Source organism: Clytia hemisphaerica, unplaced genomic scaffold (genome assembly GCF_902728285.1).
Source record: "Clytia hemisphaerica strain Z4C2 unplaced genomic scaffold, Clytia hemisphaerica genome assembly, whole genome shotgun sequence".
In the NCBI taxonomy this organism is placed as follows: domain Eukaryota; kingdom Metazoa; phylum Cnidaria; class Hydrozoa; order Leptothecata; family Clytiidae; genus Clytia; species Clytia hemisphaerica.
In genome coordinates, this window is record NW_027103737.1 from 229,423 (window position 1) to 250,167 (window position 20,745).

Consider the following 20,745-nt stretch of genomic DNA (forward strand, 5'->3'; position numbering starts at 1 on the left):
AGAAATATGAAATCTACATATTTTGTAGAATAATAATTCTACCCTATATACCCTATTTGTATGGTTGTATGTAAATTTGATATTTAAATTCTTTAAAAAAAGTCAAAATCGAAGATTTTATCATAACCACAAATTTACGTGTTATTGTGTTTATTCAACAAGATTCTTTAAGAATCTTTATAAGAAACACTAAGAATCTTAAAGTTTCTTTGCATATTTGTCAATTAAGATTTGGAAAGTCTCTTTATAAGAACTTGATAAGAAACGCTAAGAATCTTAAAGTTTCTTAGCATATTTGTCAATTAAGATTTGGAAAGTCTCTTTATAAGAACTTGATAAGAAACACAAAGAATCTTAAACTATTTTATGGTTGCAAGATTTCATAAGATTTCATAAGATTCTTCTTAAGAACTTAATAAGAAACCTAAATTTTCTTACTATGAATGTGTGCGAAGAATCTTGACAATTCTTAACAATTTCTTGACACGATCTTTAAAGATCTTTTCGTAATAAGAAATTTTCAAGATTGCATAAGAATCTTTGTAAGATCTTACAAAGATCTCTTAAGATTCTTACTTGTTAAAGATCTTTAAAGATCTTTAACGATCTTTTCAGATCTTATCAAGAATTTTTACCAGGAATGCCCCCTCAAATGAATCCCACCTTAATACGGTAGTTACTGAAGTGTATTTCGCAGGTCTATCACCCTCTATGAAACGACTTTAAATTTTACAGTTTATATAAAATTCATTTTCTCACTCCGATAAAGATTGGTACAATCCGGGTCGAAATATATTGGGAATTTTGGTTAATTCCTCGTTTTCAGCAATTATTTAAAGTTCGGGCGAAAAATTCGCTTTTAGGCGAATTGATAAATTTATTCGAATATTTCAATTCGCGAGGGGTTTATAGTCTTCCAGACTATATTCTGAGCCTTATTGGGCCATTATTGCACTTTTGGATCCTCAGATCCTAAGGTCCTCCTAAGTTTTAAGTCTAGCGTTAAAACTCTACCCGTCCAACCTAATTTAGAGCGCTTCCAAATCGTTTGTACGTTGCAAATCTCGAAGGCCTTTGAAAGTAACAAAAATTTCGAGTCTTTTTCGAAAGATTTCCGACTTCTTTATCCCGATCACTTTACCCGAAATATTATACCCTAACCGAAAATTAAAATCCACATTTTTACACCCTTATTAACCTAAATTAACACTTTAAAGGCCGAATTACGAGATTTATTTTTGTGGTACCGTAATTTTTCTAATTTAACGCGTGGCAATAAATAATTATTTTGGACGCTACGCGTGAACTACGCGTGAACATTTTAATTGCTCTTGAGAATTACTTTATAACGCTGTCTTTTTTATCGCACTATCAAAACAATAATAAAATCGTTCCATTATATAATCGTTTTCACTTGATCAGACAAATGAAATTGATGACTTTTTTTTACTGTCGTGGAAGGAAAAATTTTCGAATACTTACAGACAATGTTTTGATGTTGAATTTTGGTTTGTGTTGTTGGGAAAAATTGTTGCAAAGATGAGAAATAATAGGTAAGTTTCATCCGTTTTCTTTTTTCGGGTTCGTTTTAGTACATTTGAAATTTTACGTCAACTTGTTATTATAGCATCTTAACTGATTTTAACTTCATACTATTTTGACACGCTCTTCTCACCCGTTAGGATTTTGTCAGCCAATGGGGGTAAAAATAACGGACTGAAACTCGATGGGGAATGATATTCCCATATTTTTAATGGCGGGGGGTTTGAATTCGATTGTTCTCAAGTCAGAAAATTCAGTGGGGATGGGAAAAATAGCACATTATTTTTCAGTGAGGATTGTTTTATTTGATTATTTTCAGTTGGAACAAAAATTGGAGTATAATTTTCCACTGGGGCCAATTTTTCCAGTGGGAAGGGTTTCTGCGAGAAGGGGTGTATTTTGGATTTTGAGATTTTGAAACTTTTTTTTTTTCGATTATTTTTTCTATTCTTACGCTTCGTTTACAATACAGTATAAAAAATTGAGTATTTCCATTTCATCATGGATTTTCTTAGTCCTCAAAGGTGTACAAATTTTCAAAATTGGGACCCCCAAAATCACTAACATCGAAAATTGCCCTTCCAAAGGGTCGCGAATTTCGAAAATGTTGACCAAAACTCAGGGGGGGGGGGTACTAGGGTTTGTGAATGAGGGGTATGTGCGGACGGGACCTCTGAAAACCGACCCTTAGAGAGACCAAATTTTAGTGAAAAAGTGACCCTTAGAGAGACTTTTCGAAAAATTTTCTCTGATTTTCAAAAATTTCCTACCCTGTGAGACTTTTTTGTAATTTTTTCTGTCAAAATCGAAATTTTTTTCTAAAAATCATGATTTTTCCCACCCTTAGAGGGACTACTTTGAAATTTCCTGATTTTTGTAACCCTTAGAGAGACTTTGAAAGGTGAAAAACCTGATCCTTACCGTCCGCACATACCCAGCACCTATTTTTGCCTAAGTACCCCCCGCCGGGAAAAAACGCCCAATATCTTGACTATCCAAGCTCAAAATTTTAGAAAAAACTAAATTTACCTCAACATACAAAGTTCTAAAATTATAGAGCTTGGTCTCCCTAGAGAATGAAAGTGATAACCCATGTTTCCAAAACTTTCTTAGCCAACCCAGGGCAGGCCAAACAAAAGTTGATAAAAAGGATCCTTACAAGATCTAAAGCCATTAACCCTATTCGTAATAGGGGGGGGGGGCTCTTTCTGTTCGGAGGTCAAACTATTGCTAATAGCTCCTGAAATAATAGAGCTTTTGCCGTGAAATTTTCTGTAAATTCCTAACTTTTATTTAGTTTCAAAATAAAAAAAAATTTAACACCTAAATATTTTCACACCTTGAGCATGATGACATTTCTGACAGTAAGGTGTCACAAAAATTGACACTTTTCCAATACAAATTTATTTTCATTGTCAAATATATCGTTTAAACCGTAATTTATTGAATATTTAGGATAAAATAAGCATTTTCAACTCAGGCAATTTTTTCTAAAGCTTTTGTTAGAATACAATAGCTAGTTATAAGAACAAAGGAAATTTTCGGTTTTTGCTCACTTTGGGCATAATGAGTGACGTCATCAAAAAAATTTTTTGTCAAAAGTTACCTTACGTCACAAGGATCTTGTGTGCCAAATTTCATCCAAAAAGACCCACTAGATCAAAAGTTAAGGGGTGGTACAGGAAAAGCCCCCCCCCCCCCCTAGTTCTGAACCGCCCCTAAAAGCCTAGTATGAATAGGGTTAAAATATCTAAAGATTACACCAAAGTCCATAAACAAGTATCACCATGACCAACCATGTTTTCTTGGAAAATGAACTTGCCTCTGTTTTCTTCTTTTTCATGTTTTTATGTAACAGAAAGCTCTATCTTCACTAACAAGTGGGGACTATCCTATTTTTGCTTCAGGATTGCTCCGCGCCGTGTAGATTGGCCCTTAAGGCTTTAGCGAAGTGAGCGCAAGCAAGCGGACTGCATTCTTATATGGAGAAACTAGACTGTGAAATAGTTTACAGCCTGGATATCCAGGCTATATCTTGACATTCTTCTCAAAGGGTCTCAAAAATGTCAAAGTTTTTTTTCTTAAAGGGTCGCGTTTTTTATTTTTTGACATACCCGTCACCTTGTAAATCCCCTGGGATTGAATATTTAAAGTTTACACACCCCTCTTATCTGTAAGTGAGTTGGTGGAGTTTTGAAATCGAGAATTATGGAAATTGAGTTCGAGAGCTCATTGGAGTGAGATCTCATTCACTAGGGTAGGGGCAGATTTTTCATTTCAAAGCATCGTGGGGTCTGTTTTTCCTAGAATTCACTGATTCACAGAGCACTGATATAGGAGTTAATTACAGGTAAAATTGGTGAAATTTCTAATGATAGTGATATTTTCATCATTAATATCCTGAAAGAGTATGTAAAAAAGCGGATATACAAATCCAAATATTTTTTGTTAAATTATGTTCAACTGTTAAAGCCGAATTTTCAAGGCAAGAAGTTTTAGTCTGCACTTTAATAATAGTATGTCTATTTATTATATTTCCAGGTGCAGATATCAAAGGAATGAGGAAGGTATTAAGAATATTTTTATTCCATTACACATGTGGTCTTGTCATGTCATTGCCTACTCTAGAGATTTTTTTGACCTTCGTGGTTACTAAATCTTAAGACCTAAAAAAGTGAAGATTTGATCCCTACTGATACTCATTTGACATTTTGTTGCTTCTTTCAACCTAAGAGAGAGATGAAAGGGTAAAAAAGCCGACCCGTATGGTCTGTAAATACCCAGCATTGATTTAAGCCTAATACTCTTGGCTCTTGGCTCGTTATGCCCAGTCTGATAAATGACAAATTTAGGTATGCTAGTGTTTTCGCTTCCATCTTGATTTGGAACATGATAACGAGCTTTTCCCAGAAATTTTCCGTACCCCCTGTTTAGGATACCTATTTTTTGAGCTCCACAGCCCCCTGGATGTCTGGCTTAGACCTTCTGGATATCCAACCTAAAAAAAATCACCCCTTGGATGTCCAAATTGATAGAAGGGTTGAGGGAGGGTTGAGGATATCCATGCATTTTGTCCTACCCCCTGGATATCCAGACATTTTGTCATGTAACTCCTAGATATCCAAATTGCATTAAACACCCTATTTGTCCGATATATGCTCATATATGTTGTTTTTTTTGTAGGATTTATCACTTTAAGCAGACGAATGTTATCAAGGAAGAGACTTCTGAAAACATTAAAGGTACAATTGTCTTCAATTATTATCAATAAATTTTTCTTAGAGAGCAGTTTCTTAGGCTGAAGTATAAACTTTGATGTGCCGGTCATCATGTAAATGCAGATGCCTAATGAAGTTTTGAAAATGCAAGCCTTCCGGTGAATGGCAGGCTATACATTTGTCGTATTTTGCTCCTTTTTTAGCTATTTTGAAGAATTTTAGGGGTTATTTTGGCAAAAATAAAAAATGAAAAAAGAAACAATTTTGGCGAGAACTTGGTTTCTAATACGCTGATTCGTTCAGATATGAATTTCTCTCTTTGAATAGCCGCCTTGACTTAATTTTTCGAAAAATCCAGGTCTTAATGACCTCAAACGAAGATTATTTTATTGAATTAATGAATTAAGGTGTTTACCATCAACATGGCTACATGGCTCTTAGCCATTTCTGAAATCTGAGGCTGGTATTGCTCTTAATTTGTTTACTTTTGTAGTTTTGGCCATGGTTGGCCCTCGTGTTTTTATTTAATTGTTCTCATAGAAAGTGTGTGTATGATGTATGTGATTTCACTTTTAGGAGAGAAAAGCACGAGTGGATGCTTTGAAAAACATGTTCTCCGAGCAAGTCAAGGCGGCTATTCAAAGAGAGAAATTCATATCTGAACGAATCAGCGAATTAAAAACCATTAAAGAGAAGACAAAACTTCAAGCTGACCAAATCAAGACTCAGCAACAAGAGATCTCGGCGTTAAATCAAGAGATTGTGATGCAGGAACAGCAAATGGATGTCGTAAAAGATGTTCTATTTAAACAGGAAAAGGTAAGTTCTCCAGGATAACTCAAAACGTTGTTACTTCCGACATAGTCACAAGAATAGCGAGTTTATGTATTTGCACTTTTAAGGACGGTACTGAAGCAATTTGGAAAAACTCGCATTTCTGACCCGCAAAATCGAGGACGGTAAAAGTGCTGATTTACCGTCGTCCTCAGTTGGTCATGATCTAGCCAAATTAGAACCTTACCGTCTTCGTCGCTGAAAAACACACATACATAAACTTGGTAATAAAATTGACATTGCTGCCACGGCCCTCAATAGACATTTTCATAAATTACGTCATGAGCAACATTAACCTCATTTTCAAAATATTGCTTCAATAGACCTTATCGGAATTTATGATTTTTCTAAAAAAGTGATGCATTGTGGGATTGTTTCGAGTGTATTACAATAGAAATCTCTTAGGAATTCCTCGAGGGAATTCTATTGTAATACACTCGAAACAATCTCACAATGCATCGATTTTTTATTAAAATCAAAAACTCCGATAAGGTCTATTATCAGAGGAGTTCATAAGAACTCTACTCTATTTTAAAAGTAACATATGAAGTCTCGAGGTATTTGGTTATCGTTTCAAGACGAGGTATTCGTTGCACTCAGAATAATTTATGAAAAGGCCAATTAAACCTTAGGTCTATTACATTTATATCCTCCTTGATCTGAGTTGCAAGAAATACTAGGTAAAACTGTGGTTGTAATCCCTATACTGACTGCATTCCCGTGAAATATTAATCGATGTTAAAAAGTATTGTCCCGAGCTTACGAGGGCAATACGTTTGACAGAAGTCAATATTTTACGGTATTGCCCGACCCAGGTTATAATGTACGGTATATGATTAAAAAAAAACCACGTTAGAATAAAGTAGGAATTTGAAAAGTCATTTCATTTAAACAAGTCTTTTTCGCGAGTCTGCTTATACAATTTCAAAAGTTTTGCTTTCTATATTACCACTATACTAGACTAGTAAACTAGTCCAAATAAAAAGAATCGAAGGGGTGAAGTTGCGTGTATTTTCTGAATTTCAACGACTAGAAGCTACTTTCTTCAAAAAACGTTGTTTAATTTTACAACTTTTTTTAGGTTTTTGAGAATCCATCCAACTTTTTTGACTAAATGATATTTCATAGTAACATTGAACATGGGAATATATAAATAAATGAGCATTTCTAAAAACGCAATAAACAGAAAGAAAAATAAATGCAATCCCGCACAGGTCAGACATACAGAAATCTGTATGTCTCTCCTTACGATTTTAGGTGAAGAAAAAAAGGCGTTGGAAGTAGCTTCTAGTCGGTTATTTTTCTTTTCTCTCACGCGTGTTGAATATTTTAATTAGTGTTTACATTATTTGATTGACAGTTTTATTATAAGGTTATAAGTAATAACCGACTAGTTTACTAGTCTACCACTATACCTGACTATACTAACAAAAGTCCATTCGCTTTTAAGAGTGTACTCTTTTCGTATTGATTGAAAACAGATTACAATATAGTCATTTTTCATGTCTCGATTATTCAATTCCGAATAAAAGACATTCAGGGAAAAAAAAGAGAAACACCTGGGTAATCTAGTAAAAACCGAAAGTAAATGATAGACAAAGTAATGAGCCAAGGCAAAACGAGATTAGCGTACCACTGTGAAAGAAACCGCCTCCGGCGGTCGAAAAAGTGTAAACTTAAAGCGCGTGTACTTTAGTTTTATTCTTTACTCGGAGAGAATGACGATTGTTTTTAGGTATTAAATGCTCAAGATGAATTCATTTTACAAGAGGAACACAGAAACCAACAATGTGAAGAAATTTTGAAACTACGTGAAGAACAAATCCAAATTTTTCGTCAAGAATTGAAAAGGAAAGAAGAATTATTAACGAAAGTCAATAATGATTCAATCGTACGAAGAGGCTTGGTATGTTCTTAAATTAAGAATATTATACGTCCACTTTCTTATTTCTTAAATGGACTTTTCTGAAATCAAGGCTCTGTTTGCTCCTAATTTATTCTTAGGTTTCAGCCTATTTTTTTATTTTAACTGTACGAGTTTATGTATTTGCACTTTTGATGACGGTAAAGTGACTGAAGCGATTTGGAAAAACCTGCAGTGTTGACCCGCAAAATCAAGGACTGTAAAAGAGCTGTCGTCCTTAGTCAGGCAGGCTGTAGAAAAATTAGAAGCTTACCGTCTCCGTCGCAGAAAGACACACACATAAACTCGGTAATGTCAAAGAAATGAGAGCTTTGATTTCACTGACAGCAGAAAGCTTCCCTGAAAATTTACCTTCCTACCACCCTGCAGAAAAGTTTCAGGGCTACCAGAGGAATGTAAAGAGATGGAAAACAATGGAAAAACGGCTCGTCATATACCAGGTCTCTTGCCCTTAAGGGAGTTTATGTCGAGTAAATAGGTTTCTTTTGTTGTCGCTATAAAAAATCAGCATGATTAGCGTGTTGTGACAAAATTCTTTTGTTTCAAGCCTTATTATGCGCAAACTTTTAGGGCTTATATTTTGGGTACACCTCTCCTATACGAAAAGGTACATATATCTTCTTGCTCAGAATTTCCTAGCGATTCTACTGATATAACCGCATCATGACCGCACTCATATATGGAAAGCTAGAGCTCGAGAAAATTATAACTTCATCTTGATTTTACTCACCTGTGACAGTTTTACAAGAACCATTTTAATATCATTGCGTTAAGAATTTCTTTTGGTATACATTGGTAAAAATATTGCTCCTTATTCTTAAAAATTGAACTAGTAATCGGCAAAAAAAGGAAAAACAAATTTTCATTTTTATCGTCAAATCATGTGGAAACCGTCCGATTTGTATGGCGAGCCGTCTTTTCTGGACTTTCATTTAATGACCTAATCAACGTTTTTACATTAGAATTTTCAATAGAAGCGATCGTTGAGCTCTGAGTAATCAGAAAAGCTGTTTTTCCATCTCTTTACATTCCTCTGGGGTTACCTAGACTACACAATTTATTTATTAACTAGCCGGTACCCGGCGTCGCACGCCGGTTAAGCTGTAGCTGAACGCACTTAAAGTCCTTTGCATGTTGAAGCTGGCTTAAAAAAGCGATCAAATAAAAAAAAAAATCTCTACAACGTTTAACTCTAACCTTCCCTGGGTGTCTTATCTTTTAACCATATTTGGATCGTCTACTGTCCCCCCCGTGACATAATATTTTGTTTAAGTCAAAAATTATCAGAAAGAGCATCGTTTACTGTACCAGTGTCGTTTGAAACGACTCTGCAGGTAGTTATTTTTCTCTCGCTTCGCTCGCGTTAAATATGCCGTCCAGTTTAAATGACAAAGTGGGAAGGTCAAAAAGAATAGTGCAACTCTTTTTTTTTATCAGATCGAGAAAAAAAATAAGACAATTCTAAGTTGCTTTTTTAAACCCTTTTCGAATTTAAACATAAAAAATGACGTACACTTTTTAACAGTAACGACGACTTATTTTTATAAGAAGAAAGAAGTGAACTAATTTTTTTATGCTTTATATCGCCCTTTGAATGTTGTTGTCCACAAACTTTTAGATTTTTATGTTTTGATTTGCTTTTGAAATATTCTTTTTTATGAAATGAAATTGATTTGTTTTGAAAAGAATTCGAATGTCATTAATAAATACGATCGTTAAATACATTCGTAAACATTTAAAACAAAAGAAGAGAGAAAAAGGCAAGTCTGGGCAGAATTTAAAATTACTAAATGTAGATGGGCCTTAAATTTCAAAACAAAGGCTGAATAAAGTCTAAACCAAGCTCTATCCGATCTTTTGTAAATGGCGCGAATCCAATAGAACAAATTTGTGGAGCAAGAGATTAAAAGTCATAATTTTAAAACACAAACAAAGCGAAAACGAAAGTGGTGACACACAGACACACAAAGCACCGCTATTAATATATAGACAATACTCCACAATATGGTCTGCGTGGGCTGCAATAAATTATTGTTTCCAGGCTTGTTTGAAAGCCTAGTCTGAATTTCCGACTTCTGTTGGATCGAAGGTAATTTTTCTGCGACGGAGACGGTTAGCTTATAATTGTGTTAGATCCTGACTCACTGAGGATGACGATGAATCAACACTTTAAGCCGTCCTCGACTTGGCCGGTCATAACAGTGGATTGTATCAAATCGTTTCAGTCACTCTGCCGTCCTCAAAAGTGAAAAAAAAATAAACCCGCTGTTATAGAGCAAACACTTGTTAGAAAATACCATTAGCCTCCATAAAGGGGGGGGTTTGTAGGGGTTCGAAATACCGTTTTCCCGTCAAAATTTTTGCTGAATCCCAGAATCCCGAAAATTGACAAAAATAATAACACCGTCACACCGGTTTGTACTGGGTCAAATACCGGCATAATGACAAAAAATAAGGCCAAATACCGTCACCGTCTGATTTCAAAATACCGTTTTCCCGTCTTTTATTTCGTAAAATCCCGTAATACCGTACTAAAAAAGGGCCAATCCCGTCACACCGTAAAAGTACAACCCCCCCCCCCATAAACTCCAAGTATTTGGCAGGAGCACTTAATACAGACTTAACATGCAGAAATGCACTATAAGTGAAGTGACCCTAATAATCGAATCATAGACGACTTTAACCATTGACTTTTAAACCCAAAGGACTAGACAAAAGACTCCTGGAGGGGAAATGAAGCCACTTATTTCCCGTCCTAAACGCGTGACCCGCGTTGTTTTCACAGGAACGCCAGATTGAAAGTAAAACATATCATCAGATTTCGAAAAATATGCTGCATGAAAACAAAGAAAATGCTAGATTTGATCCGTCTTTCTAAATGCGGCGCAAATCTTAAGACTTCACTTTTTCTTACTTAAGAAAGTTTTAAGATTCATATCCAGCCCCTTCGGGTCTTTAAACTCAATGAATTTGACTAAGATTTTATTGCTTTTTAGGATTCGAATGGTGACCTTGTATGCGAATTAACAGAGAAAATATTGGTGAGTAAATCTCAGCCTTCTTCTTGACCGTCGTTGGGTTTGCAGTGCAGATCTTCCCATTGAATTTTAATTAGGGGGCCATCCATATAGTACGTACGCAGTGAAGGAGGGAGAAGGGGGTTTAGCAAAAGCGTATGTTTATTGTTTGAATGACTTTATTTCTATTGTTCTCTGCGTACAAGGGGGTAGGGGGTGTCAAATATTTGGAAAATTATTGTGTACGTACTATATGGATGACCCCTAGGGGACGAAAACAGACAATTGTAGGGTATTTTTTCCCACCCAAGACCAAATTTTAGCCAAAGTCTCCAGTCCAGGCGGGTCTGTGACACAGGGGTGATTTCCACTTATCTAGAACTTTCTCTTTTTTCATTCAGAATATTTGTTCAGCCCAACCACAACAAAATCTTCAAAAGAGGAATTTATAAACAGAGAAATTTTATAAACAGAAGAAATTTATATAATCACACTGAAAAACGAAAGATAGCAAAATGTTGCAAGGATATTTGGACTTGTTAATTTCACCGTCCTATAAACCCTTGAGGCAGTTTCTCAATACTCGACGACTAAAACTTTTGATCTACTGCTCAAAAGCGGCATAAATGCATCGAGCATCGACAGCGTTAGGTCTACTTTTTCTTAAATGATTGCTATGTAATGATGTAGCGACCTTTTAACACCTGCACTGGCCTATATAAACCCTCTGAACTAAGCTGTACGCTTTTTTTAAATGGTGTTTTTTCAATTCATCATGAATATTCTTAACTTTTTTGGAAAAATCATCCTGAAATATTCATACGGTATTCTTAGGTCTGGATCCAAACCCAGCCAAGACCTAGCAAGTGATACGTAATCTCAGGCAAAAATTTTTGTGAAACATTTTAGCATAGCGGGGAAATAATTGGCAATTCAATGGTAGAATGCTCTAAAAATAACATGCTTAGGTTCAGTTGCTAAATTCCATGATGGTGGTATTCTTAGCATATTCTTAATGTTTTGCTCAATTTCATCATAATTTTGCTTATTCATGATATGTTACAATTACTTCCACGGACCCAACAGCTGATTGGTTGAAAGTGACGTAAAATGAATCAATACGTCACTTTCAAACAATCAGCAGTTGGATCCGTGGAAGGCATTACAATGGTGCATATGATGAATAAAGAATTTTCTTATAAAAAAGCGTTTATATCCACCATCTTTCATAGGAGTTTTTTTAAAGTGGTGACTGGAAAGAAGCCATTGCAGTTAAAAATGACGTCAAGCGGCGCTACATCATGAAAAGTATACAAGGAAAAGCAGATCTATCGCTCTCGATGCATTTTACCCCGCTAATGAGTAGTGTTACCATTATGGTACCACTTTCGTCTTTTCATCTCTCAAAAACACTAACAGCTTTTGCACTCGAATTCCCTCGTACACTGATGAAGAGTTCAGAAAATGATCGCAAAGAATTGCGGAGCTGACGTAATATGATTATTAATTCCAAAGCATTAGCTAACATTATAAAGATAAAAGTCATATCTCGAGAGAATTTACCCTGCGCAATAAACATTATCCTCTGCGAGACCCTTTTTCAATTACAGTTTAATTCTACTTCCTGTTTCACTTGTCATTCAAGGTCTAATTTGGGGCATACCGGATAAGTGGGATGGGGGAACCCGGGAACCTAAAGTGGGAACCTAAATGAACACCTGAAAAGTGGGATGGGGGAACCTAAGTGGGAACCTAAATGAACACCTGAAAAGTGGGATGGGGGAACCTAAGTGGGAACCTAAATGAACACCTGAAAAAGTGGGGGATGGGGAACCTAAGTGGAACCTAAATGAACACCTAAAAGTGGGATGGGGGAACCTAAAGTGGGAACCTAAATGAACACCTGAAAAGTGGGATGGGGGAACCCGGGAACCTAAAGTGGGAACCTAAATTTTTATTTTTATTTTTTTTTTTTTTTTATAGCAATATACACGTTTTTTTTTTATTAGAACATCTAAAATTTGGCTGAGCCTGGATGTGCTTATTTTTTTAGCCATTTTCAGCCTAAAATGTTCTTTAAAACTGCTTAAAAAGAGGAAAAAATTGTAGTTTCTTGTCATTTTTTTCCAAACTGAGGCTGGGCATGTTCTTAAGATGTTCTTAATTTTTCGACGAATTTCAGCCTATATGTTCTTATAAACTAGGTTCTAATAAAAAAAAAACCTCTATGAAACGGAACTTTTGATTTTACATTTTATAAAGTTTTTTCTCCCTTTCTTTTATCAAACGCTCTTTGAAGACTTGTAAGGATGGTGCTTCAACAATATCTTCTTCTAGATCATTCCAAGGTTTCACACTTCTTTGAAAAAGAGAGTTGCTTTGGTAGCCTCTCATACCGTCATTAGCAAAGTTCCTTTGAAGCTCGTAATCATGCTGACGTCGTGGTCGTGTTCGAGGAGTAAATTTCTCTGATCTTATAGACTCGTCATAAATGTGGAGGTTCTTGAAAACTTCCACCATATCACCAACTTGCCGCCTGGTCTTTAGGCTAGGTAGATTGATGAGTCATAGCCGATCTTCGTATGAGTAGTTTCTATAGCAACTAACTAGCCTTGTAGCTCTTCGTTGGACGCCCTCAATTGCTTTGATATGTTTGATTAGCCTTGGAGACCATACTACATGTGCATATTGCAAATGGGGTCTGACAAATGCAATGAAAAGCGTTCGAAACATATCTGGTGAGAGAAATTCGAAGCTCCTGCTAATCAAGCCAACGATAGAGTTAGCTTTCTTGATTTTACTGAATATATGGGCTTCAAAGGTCAGGTCACTATCGATTATCACTCCTAGATCTTTTTCTTGGTCAACATGTTCTAGAACAGATCCTGCTATGGTATAGGGATGGACATATTTGATGTTCCAAAATTTACCCAGTGTTAAAACATGACACTTGTTCGGATGAAATTCTGAAAGCCAGTCCTTTGACCAAATTTTAAACCCTTAGAGTGAACTTATTCTCATTTTTGCTCATTTCCACCCTTACAGTGTACTTTGGGAAGCTTGGAAAAAAGGGCCGCACGTACGGTAGGTCGTTTACCTTGAGTGCCCCCCCCCTGTGGATCTATGCCTATGTGTATTGAAACGTGGCAAGCCGTGCAATATGTTCTATTTTACTATCAAACATTTTTAATTAATGAAGTGTATTCACACGCTGTACTGTTTGGTTGGTACAGAAAGAAAAACGAGCTAGAATCCGTTAAATGCTAAGCGACCCCAGCCCTGACCCAAAAATTGGAGCTGCTAATAAAAAACAATGTGTATTGCATCAAGAGTGAACAAAAACTAGATCGTAAATAATGTTTTACTAGATTCTGTATTCAAGCAAATTAGATCCATGTAAAAGAAAGAAGATGCTCTAAGTTATCCATCGAGCTATGAACGACGACGACGACGACGGTTTAAAGTTTAAAGTTTAAATTCAATTAAGTCAATTTACTAAAAAGAACCTTTCAAAAAGATGCACTATAAAACTGCTGATAAATAAACATGCTTTTTTGAGCTAATTGAATAAATAAATTCCCTTTGTTTTATTTTCAACATTATTGTTTGCGAACCGTAATGTAAAAAGTAAATAAATGGTGTTCTTATTATGATAAAAGGTTTTTTCTTTCATTGCATATAATATCTTTCTTATCTTTATGTATTTGTTTTTAAAGAAAAATATTTCAATTCTATTAATAATTAAACAACTTAGGTTCCCACTTTAGGTTCCCGGGTTCCCCCATCCCACTTTTCAGGTAAAAAATATGGGCACATCTTTTCAAAATTTTCAAAATTTGAAAAGTAAACACAAATCGCCATTTTCAATAGACCTATTTATTTAAACATAATTTTTTCTTCCATTTTTTCGAGTGGTCACATCAAAAAATAGATAAAAATATTTGTTGTTATGACAACAGCTATATAAGCGGAGGTAAATCATTTGGTGTGACTGCACTCTTTATGTATTTGTTTTTAAAGAAAAATATTTCAATTCTATTAATAATTAAACAACCTTAGGTTCCCACTTAGGTTCCCCCATCCCACTTTTCCGGTAGTCGTTTAGATTCCCACTTAGGTTCCCCCATCCCACTTTTCAGGTGTTCATTTAGGTTTCCACTTTAGGTTCCCCCATCCCACTTTTCCGGTGTTCATTTAGGTTCCCACTTAGGTTCCCCCATCCCACTTTTCAGGTGTTCATTTAGGTTCCCACTTTAGGTTCCCACATCCCACTTTTCAGGTGTTCATTTAGGTTCCCACTTTAGGTTCCCAGGTTCCCCCATCCCACTTATCCGGTATGCCATATATTACTACATATATTGGATTATATGATATTGATTTATAAAGAAGAGCGCGGTCACACCAAAATATAAGTTTAGCTAATGCTAAAAAGGAATCACCATTTTTGCTTATTTTAAGCGTCGCGTCGGAAAACTTCAATCAGCATCTCTGATAAGTCTAAAAATTTGTGTGGATAAAAATTCATTCATTCGAAATAAAATCTTTCCATTTAATTGTTTTTCTCTTGTGTGTGAATGTAATGGCGTGTGCAAAAAAATATGTGCACATCTTTTCAAAATTTTCAAAATTTGAAAAGTAAACACAAATCGCCATTTTCAATAGACTTATTTATTTAAACATAAAGGAATTCTTCTTAAACTACGATAAGACTTGCTATCGAGCAAGTCTTATTTTTCGCTTATTAAAACAGGTGATTCCTCGAATTTAGGATTTTTTCTTCCATTTTTTCGAGTGGTCACATTAAAAAATAGATAAAAATATTTGTTGTTATGACAACAGCTATATAAGCGGAGGTAAATCATTTGGTGTGACCGCGCTCGAAGTGTTATTGTCAATAGCATTTATAAATATACATTTATATTTACTTTATTATCTGTCACATTGTACACTTTCAAGACGACCCACTAACGTGATAAGAAGAGATGAAAGTAAAATGATGAATAAAGTTATTTTCGTTTGAGTTTACGAATTAGAAAATAAGATCGCTCTCTTATTTCAGTATTTTATAGAAGATAAGGTGCATCATGAAATTTATTGAAGATATTGTTTGAAGTGACTATACTGATTTTCCTGAAAGGAATTAACATAAATTTCCGTTTTTACACCTTTAACTGCCGATCGTATTTTTTAAGGTTCGACCTATTTGTCACGGGAAAAAAAGAAGGTTCGACCTATTTGCCACGGGAAAAAAAGAAGGTTCGACCTATTTGCCAGATGTTGGCATATGCCGACATGGGCAAAAGGTAGCGATTTTGACTTCATTTTCTGAATAATATATGAAGTATCAGCCAAGGACTATAAATTTGAGTTGAACATTGTTGAATAGTTATTTTTCAACATAGAAAAGCTTTTAACTATTATCTTTTTTCATTTCAAACCATCTAATACACAATCTTTGTAGAAGTGTTAAATTTTGCGGCAAAGGAATGGAAAGTGCCCATGTCGGCAAATCCCGACATCGGCAAAGAAATGGAAAGTGCCCATGTCGGCAAATCCCGACATCGGCAAAGAAATCGAAAATGCTGATGTCGGCATATGCCGACATCGGCAGTTAAAGGGTTTAATGGGTATTCTAAATTGGTGCATCAAAAATAATAGCTGTTTTTTTATGAACAATTGGGTTGAAAAATTGGTCAAAAAGCACTTTTTTCAAGATTTCGAGACAAGTAAGCTTTTAGAAAAATTTTCCGAAAATATATTTTTAGTTCGGTAAAAGATACACCATCTACCACAAAAGTTTTTCAAAATATTTCTTTTTCGACCAAGCTAAGCTCTCCAAAGTTGAAATACTCTTCGTCGCAAAAGTCTTATTTTCTTCTTCATCAAATTTTTTCTTTGCGATTTTTAAATTTTCAGACTCAAGGATAGTTGGCCTATTGGCCTAACAGAAAATGTATAACATGTCAAAGTTTTTTGTTAGCTACAGCTGTACATCAGGCAGAAATTTATATTTTGTACATGACAAATATCAAAATTCACTATGGTCAGAGCCCTTAAACTAGCTTGACAAAATGAAGAAGGCTTCGAAAGTTAATATTGACGTTTTTTGCGTGGATGCATAGTAAATCTTCAACTTTTAACTAAGGTCCATAGAACAGAAAGTAAAAACAAAAATATCGTATGACTGTAGATTTATTTTTATTTCATATCATATATTAATCAATTCTGAGTCTTCAGATCTTTAACGTACTGTTTAACCCAACTCAAATACTTGGCCACTGGTGTAACTGCAGTATCAAAGGTACAATCTGGAGAGACAAAAGATATTGGTCCTTGAACAACCCATCTTTTAAGATAGGTTGTTTTACACATCAATGGACTACCAGAATCACCATAACATGCGTTAGGTCTCGTGTCACCGTCCATGAATCCTGCGAAGATAAATTCTTCTAAGGCGAAACGCTCTTTAAGGATTGGGAGTTGTGCTTCTTGTAATGTATCAGGTCTAACAATTGGATCAACGCTGGTTTGACCCCAGCCTATCCGAAAAAAAAAGAAAAATACTTTTTAGCCTTAAGTTTTCCTTCATATACATGCTTTTCTTTATAAGAATATACATTATAAAAATATTCATGATGAAATTGGCAGAAATAGTAAGGGGCGTACGGATTTGACGGTGTGACGGTATTAACCCTTTTTTCCGTCGGTGTTTCGGTGTTTGAAGAAAAAAGTGACGGGATTTCGGTGTCAAACATGCCATGCGGTGACAAAAATAAGGATTTACCAAATTTTGCTGTCGGTGTTGACGGTAATCCAAGAAATATGCGTCGGTATTTCGGTGTCTGCGACCCCCGTACGCCCCCTTCAGTAAGAATATGCTAAGAATAGCACCATTATGACATTTTACCTGTAAATTACCAATTATCCCCCAGCAGTGCTAAAAGAAAATTCACGAAAATGCCCAATCTTTACTCGAGGTAAGCATGCCCTGTTAGATTTAGGCTGGGTTGGATCCTAAACTTAGAATATACCGTAAGAATAAAAACGCCATTCTTCTTAAAACAAAAAAAATAAAAGCGTATATCAAAAATCGAATGTTTGAAGTCTGAAAACCTTGATTCAAGACTTTTTAAAAAGTCACAAATTGGGCTAGACGTTATTGCGTAGAAAAAAGTCTAGTATAGACTATCGCAGCAGTAGATGATTTTTTGACGCCCTCCTTCCTTGCAGTTATCGTTGTACGCGATCCTTCTATATTTACACTTGTTTTGTATTTTTGGGAGGAATTCGAGAGTGAGCCATAGTATAATGCGAATTTATATCTAGTGGATCATACTTAACCCCCCCACCCAATGGACGATGGGAAAAGTTGAAATGTTGATCTTAACTGATAAGCAAAATAACAAGGTCTTACCAGCAATAAAACATATTTTTTCCAGACTTGGATACTCGTCTTTTGCTTGAATACGAGCTTGTTCAACTCGCTCATTGAATTTCAAGGGATTTGATAATTCGATCAAAGCGATGTCTGCTACATTACTGTTGGGATTATATCCTGGGTTCACTACATAACTTTTAGCCGTTATTGTTTGTTGGGAGTCTTCATGAATTTTGATGTTATGTGCACCGGCAACTACTGTGATATCTGAAGCAGCAGGTTTAAGACTAAAGCAGTGAGCGGCTGTCATTATCTATGAAAGAATTAGATACGAAAATGCTGAATACATAATTGGAACTAATTTTCGCAGGTTTTAATTTTAGTGTTTTTCGCGGTTTTTCGTCAAAATCGCGAAAATTTGATCCCTGTCCTATGTCCTATTCCATATTAAAAGTATTTCCCCTATTTGTTTCTTCGAGTTAGTCCTCAACTACTTTTAGTTCGTTTTAAATTTGAAAAATGAAAATATTGAAGAATATTTAAAAAGTGAGATTGAATAAAATTATATATTGATATCAGTTTTGTGATAGTATTCAAATGTACCCCAGGGATGCTTTATCAACTTTTATCCCAGATTAATTTTTCAGCTAATTAGTAGTTTAACTACTCGGGGTAAAATGAGGAAGAAAATACAGTTCTGTATGTTGCACCCTAAACACCCTGAAAGCTGAAAAGGTTATCTTAACACTCCTTAGCAAATATTTTGATCCCGCGAAAAATTTAAGAGTTGAAAACCGCGAAAATTAATTCCCACAAAATACAATTTTTTCCAATTTTATCGAAAAATTTGAAAAATCCCTAGGAAAATGAAAGAAATTTGTCCAAAAAAGGGCAAAACCGCGAAAATTAAAACCCGCCAAAATTCCAGAATGGAAATAACTGCGAAAATTAAAACCCGCGAAATGCAATTTTTAGGATTTTTTTTTTCGACCGCGAAAATTAGTTCCCGAGAAAATTAGTTCCAATAAGGTATTCAAAATTGTTTCAAGAAAGTATACAGAAATTTTCTAAAATTCATATATAAAATTTGTAAATTCCTAAGAGAAAAAAACAATACATCAAGGAACTGGTTCCCTGACTTAATTGTCTCTCTCCCCACCCATTAAAACGAGGTTCAACGATGTCTCCCATTATGTGCAAATTTCAAAGTGTAATAATTTCATACAATAATAGGTCTTATGATTAGAATTTTTAAGCTTACGACTTACCCAAGTTTTGGACAAAATAGTGCCACCGCAGTTGCTTATTTTGCCTTGTGATCTTGTTTGCACTGAGACGACCCAAGGCCATGCACCTGGTTTAGCCTCGGTTCCATGGATAATACGTTTTTCTTGTACTCTTCCTTGTATATCTAAAGAATTAAGCCAAAATATAATGATCTTATGTTTTCCCAACTCATAAGCTTCAAAATAAGAAATGAATTTTCGTGAAAGGTATAACCTATACCGAAAAATAGCTTTAACGTGTTCAATTATATATTAAAGGATTGCTTATAAATTGACGTTTAATGACTTTAATAATTGTAACATTTCAGAACGAAAGCGTCCAAAAATTCGCGCTTTTTTATAAGAACCAGTAAACTTTGGGTCAGGCTGAGCTGGTTCTTAATTATTTTGAATTTTCCGGTCTTATAAATGTTCTTACTTTGTTCTTAAAAATGAGTTTCAACTTTAAATCTGTTAAAATCAGTACTTTTCTAGTAATTTAGAAATCTGAGGCTCAGATTGTTCTTAAGTTGTTCTAAGATTTTGATCAATTTGCAAAATTTTGAAATTTATTTTAAAATTTATTGAAACTTCAATTTTGAGAAAATTGAGTAAATAAATTATATTTAAAAGATGTTTTTCATAATTAAATGCGATGTTGATCTGTGTTCGCTCATGTCGGCATATGCCGAAATTTAATAAATAGGTCGAACCTTCATTTTATTTCGCGGCAAAATGGTCAAACGCATAGCAGTTAAAGGGTAAAAAGTAAAAACAAAAAGCCTAGTTATTTTGAAATTCGAAGCTAGGTATAAAAATACGTACAAGTTAAAAGTTTCGAAGGTACTAAGATACTTACAAGTTGCTGCAACAAAAACTGCTAGAACCAATACCAATTTCAACATCATGAAATATGAAATCAAAAATATGATTGTGATTCTCCAGAAAGATTCGTACCCAATTTATACTCGAAGTCTTTTGTCAGATTTGGACACCTTGATTAATACAAATGTTGTCACAATTTGACGGGACATTAAGTTTAAAAAACACCACTCCATTATATCCCAGACCTTTTCCATGGCTAAATATTTGTTCAGCGTCTTTAAAAATATATAAATCACAGACCTGTAAAATAACAAAGTCTAGAATATTTTCCTGTAAATAAATGAACAGTATAAACGCCTGTTCAAAGACCTATTTGGTGGGATGATAATGTTTGGACCAATTGAATGCTGGATAAATATTATGGACTTTTAAGAAGAGAAATAAACCTTTCCCATGGCTAAATATTTGTTCAACGTCTGGAAAATTTTCCTGCAAATAAATGAACAGTATAAACGCCTGTTCAAATACCTATTTGGTGGGATAATAATGTTTGCTTGGACCAATTGAATGCTGGATAAATATTATGGAGTTTCAAGAAGAGAAATAAACTAGGTTTTTAACGAGCATCTTGGGATTCCCCTTTAATCTAATTTCGAAAAAAGATTTTATGTCTATAATTTGTCTTTGGCAGCAATATAATCTCAGAAAATTCAGGGGGTTATTGAAATTCACACAAAATACA

General features: G+C 34.8%; 2 protein-coding genes across 2 annotated transcripts; one reads left to right on the forward strand and one right to left on the reverse strand.

The window, feature by feature from the left end:
• The first annotated feature begins 1,442 nt into the window (after positions 1–1,442).
• LOC136805131 (golgin subfamily A member 6-like protein 22) lies at positions 1,443–11,062 on the forward strand. The gene is made up of 7 exons (XM_067061689.1): positions 1,443–1,553; positions 4,084–4,109; positions 4,726–4,784; positions 5,337–5,579; positions 7,330–7,500; positions 10,515–10,559; positions 10,937–11,062. Exons 1-7 carry the CDS (start codon positions 1,540–1,542, stop codon positions 10,985–10,987), a joined length of 609 nt encoding a protein of 202 aa, XP_066917790.1. The 5' UTR covers positions 1,443–1,539; the 3' UTR covers positions 10,988–11,062.
• A 5,692-nt stretch (positions 11,063–16,754) lies between these two features.
• Positions 16,755–20,110, reverse strand: LOC136805151 (mast cell protease 1A-like). Its single transcript, XM_067061713.1, has 4 exons — positions 20,038–20,110; positions 19,182–19,324; positions 17,950–18,226; positions 16,755–17,074 (listed from the first exon to the last, which is right to left on the reverse strand). The coding sequence occupies exons 1-4, from the start codon at positions 20,084–20,086 to the stop codon at positions 16,755–16,757; spliced, it is 789 nt and encodes a 262-aa protein (XP_066917814.1). The 5' UTR covers positions 20,087–20,110.
• Positions 20,111–20,745: the final 635 nt, after the last annotated feature.